Source organism: Rhinolophus hipposideros (genome assembly GCF_964194185.1).
Source record: "Rhinolophus hipposideros genome assembly, chromosome: 3".
Taxonomy (NCBI): Eukaryota; Metazoa; Chordata; class Mammalia; order Chiroptera; family Rhinolophidae; genus Rhinolophus; species Rhinolophus hipposideros.
Genome location: NC_138049.1, coordinates 50,174,148 through 50,188,529, shown reverse-complemented (window position 1 = coordinate 50,188,529; position 14,382 = coordinate 50,174,148). Strand labels below are relative to the sequence as shown.

The window sequence follows — 14,382 nt, the reverse complement described above, 5'->3', positions numbered from 1 at the left end:
GCATATTTATATACATCCATTTATTTTAGATCTGAATCAATTAGCATAAATTTATATTTCGTTGTTTAATATGAGGTGTACATAGGTGCTGTATGTGGCTTTTCAAAAGCTTTAAGGTTCAAAATACCTACATTTTAGTATATGTCAAAAGTATTAGAGTTAGGAGTGCTAGGAGTTAGCAGTGTGGACGTTTGGAGAGACCAGGAGGGGATTGCGGGTTTGGTGGGGGAGGGTCAATTTAGTAGCTTTGCCTAAGGGAAGTGGTATCTGTACAGTTTCTCCGTAAACTGCTTGTTTAAGAAAATGGGGGTGGTGTGAGGGAAAAGAGTGGTGGTGCGTTATAATGTTTCAAAAACGGGTGATATTTTCCATTTATAAAGGAAATAAAGCATTTCTAGTTGATCAATGATATTCATTGTAGTATTCGATGAGGGCGGTAATATTGGTGTCAACATCTAGTAATCTACAATCATTTGAACCAATTTGAAAGGTAAGGGGAAAGCATTTTGAAACTGGGGGCGGGCCGGGGACGAGACGGTAGGAGCCTAATCCGTTATTAAATTTTCGTTTATTCGACTCTTCTGTCCACTGGTAGTTGACTTCAAAAATGTCAGGGCCCAGATAATATTACATGAATTTACCTTTTTTCTCCCATTTGCGTCTCTTTCTTCACCCCTCCCCCCAGCGGCGCCCGCTTTTTTTCTCCCCCACCTCTTTCTCCGGCTCTGTAGCCGCCTTTGCTGGCGGCTCCTCTTCACCTCCCCTGCCAGGCGCACCCATCCCCCTCCCTGCCCTACGTCGTCTTGCTCTTGGGGAACAATCGCCACTGATTGAGGTTCACTCTATGTTAGGCTGGAAAACTGGGCTGTTATTTAGGAAGTCATTAATCACATCCCCTCCCCCGGAAAGAAATGGCGGACAAACCTGTGAAGTACAATTTCTTACCAACCCCCTCAAATGTCCGAATTGGTAAAACTTAAACACAATTTGACTACATGAAGGTGATAGTGATTTTTCCGGTAGGATTTTATTTTAAATTTGAAAATATTTCGGGGCACAATCAGGTAATTGTGTGCTTTTGTCTTATTTTAGGTGTGTGCTATCATCTAAACTTTCATGGGGATGTAATTAGGTTTAATTAGATCTTTTGTAAATTCTATATTTTCCTGTAAGAATTGAATTAAATACGAAATCTGCGACCCAGGCAGGTTTACTGCTATCGAGCAGCTGAATTCTAAGGGGGAAAAAAGCATAACATTGGTTGCGTTATTTAATTGGCTTTTTTTCTCCTAAATGAGATTATTTGGACAGGCTTGTGTATAAGGCACGTGTGTGCACATATTATGACTGCTGTTTTTCTAAATCGACGATTCACAAGAATCTTCCATTGTGTTTAAGTAAAAGCACGAAATCAGCATTCTAATTTATCGTAAAGAAGCGTCCCAAATTGTCTTTAAGATAACATGTTTGAGTTTTTCGTGTTCATTCATAAATTATTTTGATGTCAGCATAGATGAAATGGCGATTGGTTATCTCTTCCTCTTGCCTGCCCCTTAAGGATCCGAGGTGAAATTAGTAGCAAGAAAGCATGTAATTGACAAAGTCACGTGTGCTCAGGGGGCCAGAAACTGGAGAGAGAAGAGAAAAAAATCAAAAGAGGGAAAGCACATTAGACCATGCGAGCTAAATTTGTGATCGCACAAAATCAAGATGTTAGATTGAGGCAGAAGATCACTCCGTTCCAAAGGGAAAGTTTTCATCTCTCGAGTTTGGAGCAGAGGGCCCGTGGGGCAACATGGCCGAAGGTTAATTTTTCTATTGTTTTACTGTGATTTTTCTCTCCTCCTTTCTCTCCCCCCTCCCCCTCTCCCACCCTTCTTTGCCCGTCCCCCCCTTCCCCATTTTACCCCAATACTGGGCATTACTCCCACCCCCCATCGCGCAATGGGGCTTTCTGCAACCTATTGTTACAGATCTCCAAAAATGTTTTGTACCGCCCACACTGATTCACAACTTGAAAAGCTTTCAGGGGGCTATTGTTTGAATTGTTTGAGTGTGATTAAGCGCAGTTTCAGTTAGTGAGCCAAGAAAACTTTTATACACCTGCCCCCTCCCCCATTCCACCCCAACTTTAATTGAAAGTTATCTGGGGGAGGGGAATGCACATTGCAGATAACCCCGGATTCGCTGCCGCCGCATGTGCATTAAAATAGTTCTAACCTTCTTCGCGATTTCTCTTTCCTCCTCGTGCCCGCCGGAGAGAAGAGTTTTGCTGAAAATTTCTCTTTGTAAATGGGATCAGTGTTAAATCAGCAATATGCAAGTAAAGTATCTCATGCTGTACTGTAATATGTGGCTGAAAAACGGAGTTAAATGAAAAAGTACACGTATGTACAGAAACGTGGAAGTGGATGTGATCGATAGCACAGTGTGCCTCTCCCCCGCCCCCCGCTTCCCTTTTTAACCCTTTTCATTTTAAATATTTTTTGTAGAAGAAAAGAAGAAATCAACCACTTTATCGCATTTTTTTTCCTATTTCCTCTCCCCTCCACCCCCAGCTCCCAAGCAGTTTTTTTGTTGTTTTTTTCCCCCCTCTTTCAATGAACTGTATGGCAATACAGACTAACTGACTTTTTGTCCTGTTCTACTCAGGCGGGGCAAGCAAAGGTGGTGGAGAAGAGCCCGGGAAGCTGCTGGAGCAGGCAGAGGAGGAATCCCAGGTTTTGCACGGAACTGGCCACTGTAAGTGGTTCAACGTGCGAATGGGATTTGGATTCATCTCCATGATAAACCGAGAGGGAAGTCCCTTGGATATTCCAGTCGATGTATTCGTACACCAAGTAAGGCAAAGTTTTTTTCCCCCGGTCTTCACCTTTTTCCACGTGCAAGAGTTGATCAGTAGTTTTGTCAATGGCTATCCAATAATGTGCCCTTAGGTATATTGAAAGACAAAAATAAATCTTCCTTACAGTCACGAGTTAATACAGTTTTTAGGATGTGTGGGTGGGCTCCTTCCTGGGTATTATTTCCTCAACAGAAAATGAAATCTTTGAAATTTTACTGCTTGGGAGCTGGTTGACTTTATTAGCAAGTTCCCCGTCTTCATTCTATAGCGAAATTGCGGTGATGTAGCTTCCGGTGTTACTGGTTACAATGTATTCTGTCGCCTATGCCTGCTGAATGAGTGGGTAAATGAATGAAGAAACAGTGATTGTTTTAAGTAAAACAAAACACACACACACACAAACCAACAACAATTTACTGTTACAAGAAATCCATAGGTCTACGTATGTTAGACATCTCTAGTTAGTATCTTTCCGTGTTATTTAATCTCTGCCTGCCCTGTAATCATTTGTAGATTTAAGTAAAAATAATTGGATTTCACAGTAAAATAAAGTAGAACACGGTTGGCCCCTTATGGATTTGAAGTAATGTAAGAGGATGCTTGGTAATCAAACATTTTAGAAATGTGCTCAGTGTAGGGCATAGGTCCAAGGATACTGTCTCTTTAAGAGTCTGAACTCAAAAAAACATGTGGCCAGAGGCGGCTCTAGCTTGTGTGTTTAAAATGTGCTAGTCTGCTACTTGGATAAATTTCTACCATTGCTTATAGCGTGTTGTGATTTTTAAAGATGCTTAATACCAAACAGAATGCCATTGCTTCTCATTATCAAAATTTTACCCAGAATCAAGCAAATTAATACCTCATCTCCTTTCAATCCACTCCTCTGTTTGCTTAATCTCTTTGTAGTAAAAAAAAAAAATCTACAGTTTGCAAGCTTGAATATTGCATCGGAAAAAGTTAAAGAACTATGAATTCTCTTTAATAATTCCTAGGAGCAAAGAGCTAAGACTAACGAGGTTTAGTTTGGCTTGACATTTATGTTAAAAATTGAATGGCTATCAATACTACAGGTTGACTGACATGAAGGAAATAATCTATTTACGTGAAAAGTATGTATTTTATTTGATACTGTGTTGCATGTCCCTGATAATATTTACAACGTCCTTTCCCCCTAAGGAATATCATCTTCAAATTAAGTATATAAACAGTAGAAACACATGAAACCTTTCTGTTTTGATCTGTTGTCCTGTGGTGCTTGGTAGCTTCCTGACCTTGCTGTGTGGTGTGTGTTTTCCTTTCCTAAAGGCCTGGTCATCATTATTGGCTGTTTACATGTGGAAGGATCAGCATAATCTGTGAATTGAAACAGGGTTTAAATACATAAATAGAAGTCTACAGACAGGCTACTGAATTTTATGCCTCCTACTTTATATTGCAAAATGAAGCCACATTTTCTGCTTTTTTTCCTCCCTAGACTGAATGACTGAAATCACTGACAGATCCATTTCTGTCAGGCTCTGGCTTTCCCCCCTTTGAACCTTCTTTAGGTTGTTAAATTGTTCTTTACGATCTCATAAATTTGTTTTATAGATAAATGAAAAAAATAGCCCTTTTCTTCTTTGTCTGATCACACCTTGTTATAATTTTGTTTTCTATGTTTAGCTTCTAATATATTCAAATATTAGATAATTTATTAATCAATATTGATGTTTAGAATCATGAGACATCCAAATTTAAGCTGTTTAATGGTTTTATGTTGCTGAACATTCCTATATTCACTGAATTAACAAATGCTATATTGCTGGAAAAGTTTTATAGATAGCAAACAGTTTCTAGAGTACAATAATTGATTATTTAAGACTTGCTTTAATCTTGTTACACATCATGTGTTTGCTAAAAGAACAATATTAAAATGACATGTAATAAAAATGCTCTTTAAGTATGTATTTTCGTGTTCTTCAAAAGAATATATCTAGATACATTCTTAGGAAGAAGTATATAAAAAGTCAATACAACTTAAGTATTAGCGTTTTCATGATGTGAAAAACCAGGCATGATAATCTTTAAATTTAAAATTAGAAAGTGACATTTTAGGTGATTCTTTTGATGGTTACAGCATTTGTTGTTTTTTCAAAAATATATTTCAGTTTTTACCTAGGGAAAAATTTAGGTATCATTTGCTTTTCTTGTTTTTTTTTTTTTTTTTTGCTTCATTTTGATACCTAGGTTTCTGTCTTATACTGGGACTTAACATAAATTGCATGTAAATCATATGAATAATTGCTTTGAAGACAACAGGAATTCTACTGATTTTAGCCAAGCAACTACAAGTAACAATTAGATGGTCACAAATGATGTGTGTAGGTATCATGTGAGCATTGCTTGTACAATCAGGTTGCAATTCAGGACCATTTTGTAAAAGTTTTTTAAAACGTTTTCAGTTATTTTTGCTGCCATTTTTGCCATCATTTTTGAAAGCACACTAGATTTTACGTATAATTATAAATTAGATTTTTCCCCATTATATCTCTATACTCTTTTGTTATGAAAGAATGGGCACTGTGGATAATTAGGAAATTTAAATGTTCTTCTGGACCAATATATACTTAGTATTTTAAATATATGACATGAGTGTTCAGAAGTATCTGTGTCATTGGATTTTTAAAAATAATTTGTAAACTTGTTTTTAATTGTATATACCTGGAAAAATAAAAAAAATAATTTTAGTTTATTTAAAATAATATTAAAAAATTCATGCCAAGTCACCCAGTATTTATTTTTCTCTTTTGAAAATATTGACTGCAAAGAACTGTGCCACAAAATGAAGAGAATATATATATACTTGTAATTTTTGATAGATCTGTATATTGTTACAGATCTATTTAAATAATTCTATTTAAAATTTGTTGGCAATATTCAATCAAAAGTTTGGTTTCTATAATGTCATCAACTCCTCAAAAAGAAACACATTAAATTAGGTGCTGTACTTTCCCTGTCTTTAGACTTGTTGATAAATGTAGTGAGATTTTGCTGTTTGAGGATGGTGTGTGACCATTGGTGGTTTAAAATGACAGTCTTCATTTGACTTGCTGATGTGAGCCTCTGATTTAAATGATCTTATTTTTGTGGACTGGTAATGAATATATATATATGTATTCTGACACATATTAATACTAAAACATTGATAGCATTCAGTAATGACTTTTATTTGTCGTATTTGAATTTTGTCATGGCACACTATTTTTAAAGTGTTTTTTAAAGTATTAATATTTAAAATTTGGAAATTTTGATGATGATTGAGTTTGTAAATAGGGTAAATTTGTAAGAATTTCTTACTTAAGAATCCAATGCGAAACACAGATTTGTCTCTCAGTTGAAGGAAGAGTTACATGGTTATACCAATTTGTAAGTCTAGGTTTCTACTAAGGTGATTTCATCAGTTAGGATACAATCATTTTGTAAGTGCTAATAATTAATACTCCTATCAGTTTAGTGTTAATAAATTTTAAAAATTTGCATCCACAGTTAGATTGTGGGCTAACATGTTTAAATTGCCTGGAAAGGTCTCTGGGAACTCTTTCAAATTCTATAAGCTTTTAAAAGGACCTAAATATTTGATGGTACTTCAGATGAATTACACAGTACTTAAATGTTAGATCTTTTCTGGAGAAAGGCAATGTCCTCCAATAACTACCTGTTGAAGTTTGTTATCCTGTAAGATTTTTAAAACAGATTTTGACATTTATTTTCAAAGACATTATTTCACCTAACAAGATAAAATGATCATTTGAAATTTGTTTTGTTTAGAGGAAGGATACAATCTATCCTCCTTATTGCCCTTTCTCCAGCTCATTTGCATAATAACATTTCTTCATTTTGGGCTTATATTTGGAATTCTTTGCTATCAAATATGATGCAAAGAATTTTTAACATGAATCTATTTCATTTATTTTACAATTTATGTAAGAATTTTTTTCAAAGAGAAAGTAATTCAAAATGACAGCAATTTAGCAACCTTTTCTCAGTAGGCTTAAGTATTTTTTTAATAATTTGGTTTTGAATTCTTCATTTACCTTTCAAGTACTGATGTTTTTTATGCTCTTTATTTCTGACTAATAGTTGATTTTTATGGAGAATATGATGTCCATATTACAAAGAATTTATGTATTTTATGTTCCTTTTATTACTTTGCTTAGAAAATATCTCAGAGTAATGGGAATAGAGGAAATAAGAATAATTATTGTAACTGGTAAATTTAAATTGGTAAATTTGGTTAGTAATACAAGATATAAAAACATTTGGAAATGACTAACATATACGAAAATTTTAAGTATTATATACATTCAATTGATGTATCATAGAGTTCATATCTCAACGTTTTCAGTATTAATTATACACTTTATGTAAACAAATTGATTCCAATATGTTCATGTTTAAGGGCTATTCATAGTATGTCATCACCAATTTATTAGCCATGCTACTTTCTTCATAGTTTAGCATGAAAACATTTTTCATATGCAGAACAGATGTGATTATTATTCTCAGGGCTGTTGAAAATTGCAATTTCAAAAAAGCTATAGAAATCTTGGAAATTTTTAAATGTGATCATATAACAGTTAGTGAGTGATGCATTTTAGTGTTTTAAAAATAGTTCGTTCCTAAACCTACCAAATTTTCATGGCGATTTGCCCAGTTGACTAATTTGGAAGAATCCCAAACGAAATGCTTTAAAGCTGCTTAATTACATTTAAAGGCATTTAAATCAAAGTTTTATAAGACTTTAATTGTCTTATAAAAGATATTGGATACTTTCCTTCTGATTTTCAAATGTTGGTCTATTTTCAAGACTTTTTTTGTATACTTCTAAAAAGATGTTCTTATTTTCATTCAATTTAAACATGAACTATGAATTGGGTACATATTTAAGACATCATCTTTCCTCATTTTAAAGATTATTGATGTAACGCAAGTATTTTCCTCTTCATTTTGATTCTATTTTTAAAAAATCACAATAAATGAGGGCAACAAATTAAGGAATTATTTTTTATGCAAATATTTAAGTGACAAACCACTTACAAGTATTCAGCATAGCATCTTTAACTTATCTTTGACTCATCTCAGAGTTCCTAGGTTTCATAAGTTAAAAAGTTTGTTACCTGTACTCAAAATTGTAGATTAAAAAGTGTGTCTTTCATTGTAACTTTCATTACTTTGAGGCGGCAGGGAATCCTTCTTCTTTGAATTAGTTGGATTCTTCCTGTTCAGAAATTACATAAATATTGAGGATAACTTTGTATATCTTTACTGAGTAGTTCTTTTAGTATTGTGACTAACTTACCTAAAAGTTACTAGTTAAAAATGCGGTGCATTGTATTTTTATTCCTAAACCAAATATAACCTAAAAACTTAAAGTGATATTTCTAATTATTTATAATTAAACTGGAAATTTATTACTTTAAATGTGATATGCTATAAACTTGATTTGGAGTTAAATATGAAATAAAATACTTATTTTATTATTACCAGTTCTTCATACTTTGAGATAATGCTTACTGAATTTTATGTAACAGGAAGTTCAGCTTGTTCAGTATATAGTTGCTGTAGGTTATGGCATTGTAACATGTACAGTTCATAAGAAACTTAAATTATTCATATTTCTCTCAAATAATTTGATTGTAACACCTTCTAATATCAGAAAAGTTGGTAACAGTAACATATTCAAGAAAACACATTACAGATCAGTGGAGTACATTTAAAAATTATCTTTTAGTGAGTATTCTATCAAATGAGTAACCAGTGTTATGTTGCATTTTGATAACATCAGGATTAATTTTATCTCCTATCTAGCAACAACTGGGAAGATAATCTGATGATTACTCCCCTTCCCCTCAGTATCCAAGTAATTGCCAATTTGAAAATGCCATCTAAAATAAGATTTATAGATAATTCCTAGATTTAGTGTTATGTATCTTTCTATAATCAGCTGTAAATTGGAGTAATAATACCTAATTTTTCAGGTTGTTGTGAAGAGCAGAAATGTTACATAAACTGACTAGCAAGTATGTGTCGAATAAATAAACTAAAATGTAAACTAGTCTTGCCACAGTAAAATCACGGTTATTTTCGGTGGCATATATCCATGGTGGAAAGTTAAATTGGTGTTTTCTTTTGTGTACTGTCTTTAAAATTGGACAAAATATGTTATATAACATTAATAGCTTAATTTCCATTGCAATGAACTACAAGGCTTTTCATTATAATTTTATTATATTTAAAGTATCAGGATATAAACTGAGGCTTGGAAGCAATTTTGTTATATAGATATATATTTCTTAATTTTTTTTTTTAACTTTTAAAGTTTATTTTAAGTGTGTATTTTCAGGACCTATTAACTCCAAGTCAAGTAGTTCTTTCAATCTAGTTGTGGTGGGCACAATTCACACGGCCCATGCCGGGATTGAACTGGCAACCCTGGTGTTGCAAGCATCACCCTCTAACCAACTGAGCTAACCAGCCGTCTCTAGATATTTTTAATAGTTTGTTGTACCATGAGATTTGACCTGCGTATTCAGATGTACATATCCAGTTTGTGTATTCTTTAGTATAAGGAAAAAATATTGTTTTAAATAGACTTGCTGTGATAATTCAATATATGTTGCTCTATTGATAATTATTTAATCCTTTTGAGATACCATAAAATGGTATAGAATCTGCTCAAATAGATCATTACTCAAATTCTAGTTTGTATTATGTCTAGAGGGGAAGTAAATTACGTTGTCAGTGTCTCAGTGTCCTATAAATGAAGGGACAAAAATGTATCTACCTCCTAGCAGGTTATCGTGGGGATTAAATGTTATTATACATGTAAAGCTTTAACACAGAGCTTGGGAAGTAGCAAGACACAACAATATTGTATATAGTTATTACAAAGGAGAGAAGTGGTGTGGTAGAGTGAGGGAGAAAACATTGGAAATGAAGGATTGGGTTTGGCTCTGACACTTGGTTTCCTTACTATTAGCTAGTCACATCTATGGAATTGCAGTATTTTTATGGCTAAAATGTGGTCAATAATATCTTTCCTCTCTATTTTTGAGGAATAGTGTAAGGGTCAGGTGACGTAATACACGTGAAAATAATTTAAAAACTATAACAATCCCAGGTTTTAGTTTTAATCCTTATTTGAGCACTATATTTTTATTAATACTCCCACCATATAAAGCATCAGAATTTTTAAAAGATAGTAAGCCCATATCATTTATTTTATTTTTTGGGCTTGTCAGCTTTATTGAGGTACAATTTATATACAATAAAATTCACCAAATTTAAGTATATGATTAGATGAATTTTGACAAGTTACATACTACCACCACAACCATGATTTAGAACATTAAATCACCCCAAAAAGTTTCTTTGTGTCCATTTGTAGTCACCCTTGAAGAGAAAGCTCAATTGTTCTATATGATAATTGATATGTTATATTACTGGTTAACTGACCTGGTTCCTTTTAACTTTGTCTCGTTAGACATCAGCTACAATCCAGTATCTTTTATCAAATACAATTCACATATATTTTCATGGTTTTCTTTTGTTTCTCTTTAGTTATTTCTGCTTGGAAATTATCTTTACACCAGCCAGTAGTTTCTGTGCTTATAAAAGTGAGATTAGTTAATATGTATTTCACTAATCTTTAGCATTAATTTCATTTATCCTTATGGTACTTTTCATACAATATAAACGCTGCTTACCTAATAGGGGTATTTAGGTTTATTGATATTTATATTTCTTGTGGGAAATTTCTGTCTCAACTGAGTTTTTGTATAAACATTTTTAGAGGTGTAAATGGACAAGATGGTTTATTGTTGTATAAAAGTATTACCTTTCAAGAAAATGGTTACTCTAGAAAAATTTTTCTTTTCAATAATTTATCTACTCAACTATTTTTTATTGATCACATACTAAGTGTAAACAGGTCTATGATTTAAGAGTTCTGCTCTGCAGCTTGCTATGTATTTCCTGTTTTCTTCCTCTTAGCAAACTTTTACATAAAACTTTTCCAATTCTCATTCTTTTTGTACAAGGTGTATAAAAGCAAAGAATCGTTTTTCCCAGGTACTGTTCACTTTGTTTTTACAAAATCTAATTATATAGCCTCTATCCATTCAATTTGGAGATAACTATAATAAAAAAAGTTTGTCTTTAAATGTTGAGCTAAATACAATCATTTCTCATCAGTCTTAAAATACGGTTTTCAGATTTCATGCAAAGTATCTTTACCAATGCTTGGAACCATATTATTTTATTGTGCTATTAATAACATACTTAATTTTTACCTACTTTAAAGCTACTTTAAAGTTACTTTAAAGCTACTTTAACCTTTTGTTTTAACAGTCCACTTTTTAAAATCAAAATCCACTTAAATTTATTACTTTTGTTAATCTTAAAGTTTCCCTCTTTTTCAAAATCTTGTAAGCTTAATTTGATAATAACTAAGATTTTTGTTCAGTTTTATTGTACTATATTATGTAAAGACTCTGTAAATTTAAAGTTAATTTTACTTTGGCTACGGTTCATTTATGACCATTTTTTTCCTTAAGCTTTGTAAGCAATTCCTTAGGCCATTGATGATATGTTCCCAGATACTATAATGCCAAAATTCTTTTATCTTAACATTTGTTTATTCATATGAATTATCTTTATCCTTAGTTGAAAGCGGACAACACTGGTTATATTTATCACCTTAAATGCTTGGTAGATTATTGATATACAGAGGGTGCCAAAAAATATACACACATTTTAAGAAATGTAAAAACTATATTAAAATTACACCAAAGAGGTAACCACTTTGAGCACCTCTTGTAATTGCAGAAGTCAAACGTGACTTGTAGTCATCTTTTGTTATCAGTATATATTAGCACAATTTTAATACAGTTTTGTCCTTTCTTAAAATGTGTATATGTTTTTTTGGCTTTGGCACCCTCTGTATTTTGAAGCTTGCAATGAATTCTATCAACTTTTTTCCCCAAAGTATGATTTTAATAATGCATCATTTTGCTTATAATAATGGAAAAACTGGTGCTTGGAAACTAATTCAACTTTTCAGCAACTCCTGTAAATAGATTAAGTGATACTAGAGACACCTAACTAATGCAGTTCAGTGCATTATATTTAAAAAGATGAATGAATCTTTTTTTAATTTTAGCAAGAAAAGGCTTCTCTTTTTAGTAATGGTTAAACCATGAGCCAGATATTTAATCACGTTATTGACCTCATTTCTTTAGCTCTCTAATTAAAATTTTTAGTTGAATACTGAATCTAAGGACAGTTGGATTTGCATGTTTGCCCCTTTCACTGTTTCCTCCCCCATGCCATTGAAGAATTTTGAATGGTGAGGAATTTGCGCCCTTTGGCTCAGGTTGCAGACCCACTTGATCAAGCCAGAGAAGCTGGGGTCAGAACTATTCATCGCTTATCTTTTCCTTGGGCCACTTGTAAATCCTGCCTTTCTGCTCTACAAAAAAAAAAACAACAAAAAAAACCCCACAAAAAAACAACAACAACAAAAAACACCCTCTTTATATTAGATTTATGGTAAAGGCCAGAGTATAAAAAATGGTTGATTGATTGTCACTCCGCATGGGTTAATTTCACTATTTTTAGAAGTTTTTATTGCATTGCAGCTTATTTGATGTATATAATTTTATTTAAATACATATAATTTCATAATATAAAAGCATCCTCTTGGTAGTGAAAGTGTGGTGATAAGATATTCTTTCTCAGTTTGAGATTTACACCTTTGAGATGTAGTGATTACTTTTAAGTAAATTGAATTAGTTAATTTCAGTCAGATCTATAAAAAGCCCCAAACTTTTTGTTTTGATGTGGTTAATTTCCAACGTCTATGCTGACACTTAAAACTTGCCTGAATCAATTATAGCACAAGTTTATGAACTGTATCAATAATGGTGTAAAGAGTTTAAATATAAACCTAGGTTTAAACAAACACAAAACACTTTGTTCTTATCTCAGCATCCCTTAAAAGTATACAGCTCTGGTTCAGGACCTCAGGACCACCCATCACTCTGGACATTGGATACTCCTATTTATTCAAGGAGCTTGTGAAGTATCTGTGTGCCAGTGGGGGATGGTGTATCTGTATAGGAAATCATAGGTGATTTTACCCCAACAAAAGCAGCAACGTTGTTTATAAACTGAATTACGGTTTTCTAGTTCTAAAACCTAACTTGAATGCTTGTTATTTTATGTAAGCGCTGGTTGCAGTTTTCATGTTTTTGATGCTTTCAGAAGGTAAAGTGGGCCCCCATTAAGATTAAGCTCAATCCATTACAGCTTTTTGGCTTGCAGGCCCCACCCATTGGCCTTGGATAGCTAATACTGAGCTTTTGTTTCTTCCTGTAGAAAGGAAAGGAAAGGAAAGAAAACTTCTTTCTCTTTCATTGTGTAAGTCATGTGACTTCCCTTTTAGTTACAGATAGTGCTGAAGTGAATCTCAAAATAAATAAGCTATCAAAGTTTTATGTTTACTATATGGAGTATTTATTGAAATCTGCCTCTTATTTCATGTGTTTTATGCATTAAAGTGTTTTGAGCCACTATACCTTATTTTACATCCATGCTGTTGTTTTTTAAAGAAACTGAAAAAGGTTACCAAATAGATTTTTTAAATAATTGTGATCTTTTTATGTACATCATGGTAATTTCTTAGTGTATTTATTTTTTAATCAGTTATCTTTTAGCATTACTTGGGGCTTCGGAAATGTAGCTTATTTCTTAGAACTCAGTGTAAAGAAACTAGTGGTGGTGGTTGGGATGGTTTTAGAAAGGACAAATTGCTGGTTGGGAAAAAAGAGAAATGTTTTATGGGACTGCATGCAAATAAGGAAGGAATTAGTTGAATATATTTCTGTTTTGCTCCTGTTCTGTGTCATCTCTTTACAATAAGCAGTGTAGCTAGCTGTTAGGGAGTAAATGGTATCCAACTCTTGGAATATTTATATCAGGCGAATATTTCATTATGAAGTTAGATAACATAAGGATAAATGCTTAGTCCTAAGTTGGTCACGTAGATGTGTTATATTTTACTATTAAATATTTAACCTTTAAAATTATCTTAATTTTTTCTTAAGTTATTTTTCCAAACATTTAAATTCTATTTTAGTAAATAGTATAGCTGTCCTCATATAATAAGTAAAATATTTGAAACAACAGTAGTATTAAAAGAAGTATCTGTCAATGATTTTTAAAATACAATGTTCTTTGGAATGTTTCCATGCAAGTAAGTACTTTTAAAAAACTTTTAAGAAGAATACTGTGTCTAAATCTACCATGCATTTTTATTTACAATACTGTGTTTCAATATAATGTTCCAGACAATTGTTACATGAAACAGCATTGTTTCATACATTTTCATAGTCTTATAGATCTTAAAAGGCAGTGATATTTAATCCTATGATTTTTCTATCAATCCAAAGTGATTTGGATAATAGATTTGTAAATATGAAAAATGTGTTGAGATACAT

At 32.7% G+C, this 14,382-nt stretch overlaps 1 protein-coding gene across 1 annotated transcript in view; it reads left to right on the top strand.

Annotated features, from left to right (window-relative positions):
• LIN28B (lin-28 homolog B) overlaps positions 1-14,382 on the top strand; it is a gene marked incomplete at its 3' end in the record, with an annotated part of 112,004 nt that overhangs the window by 13,051 nt on the left and 84,571 nt on the right. Inside the window, exon 3 of the mRNA XM_081036626.1 lies at positions 2,653-2,840. Coding sequence (XP_080892752.1) covers positions 2,653-2,840 — 188 coding nt within the window. The remainder of the gene's footprint in view (positions 1-2,652; positions 2,841-14,382) is intronic.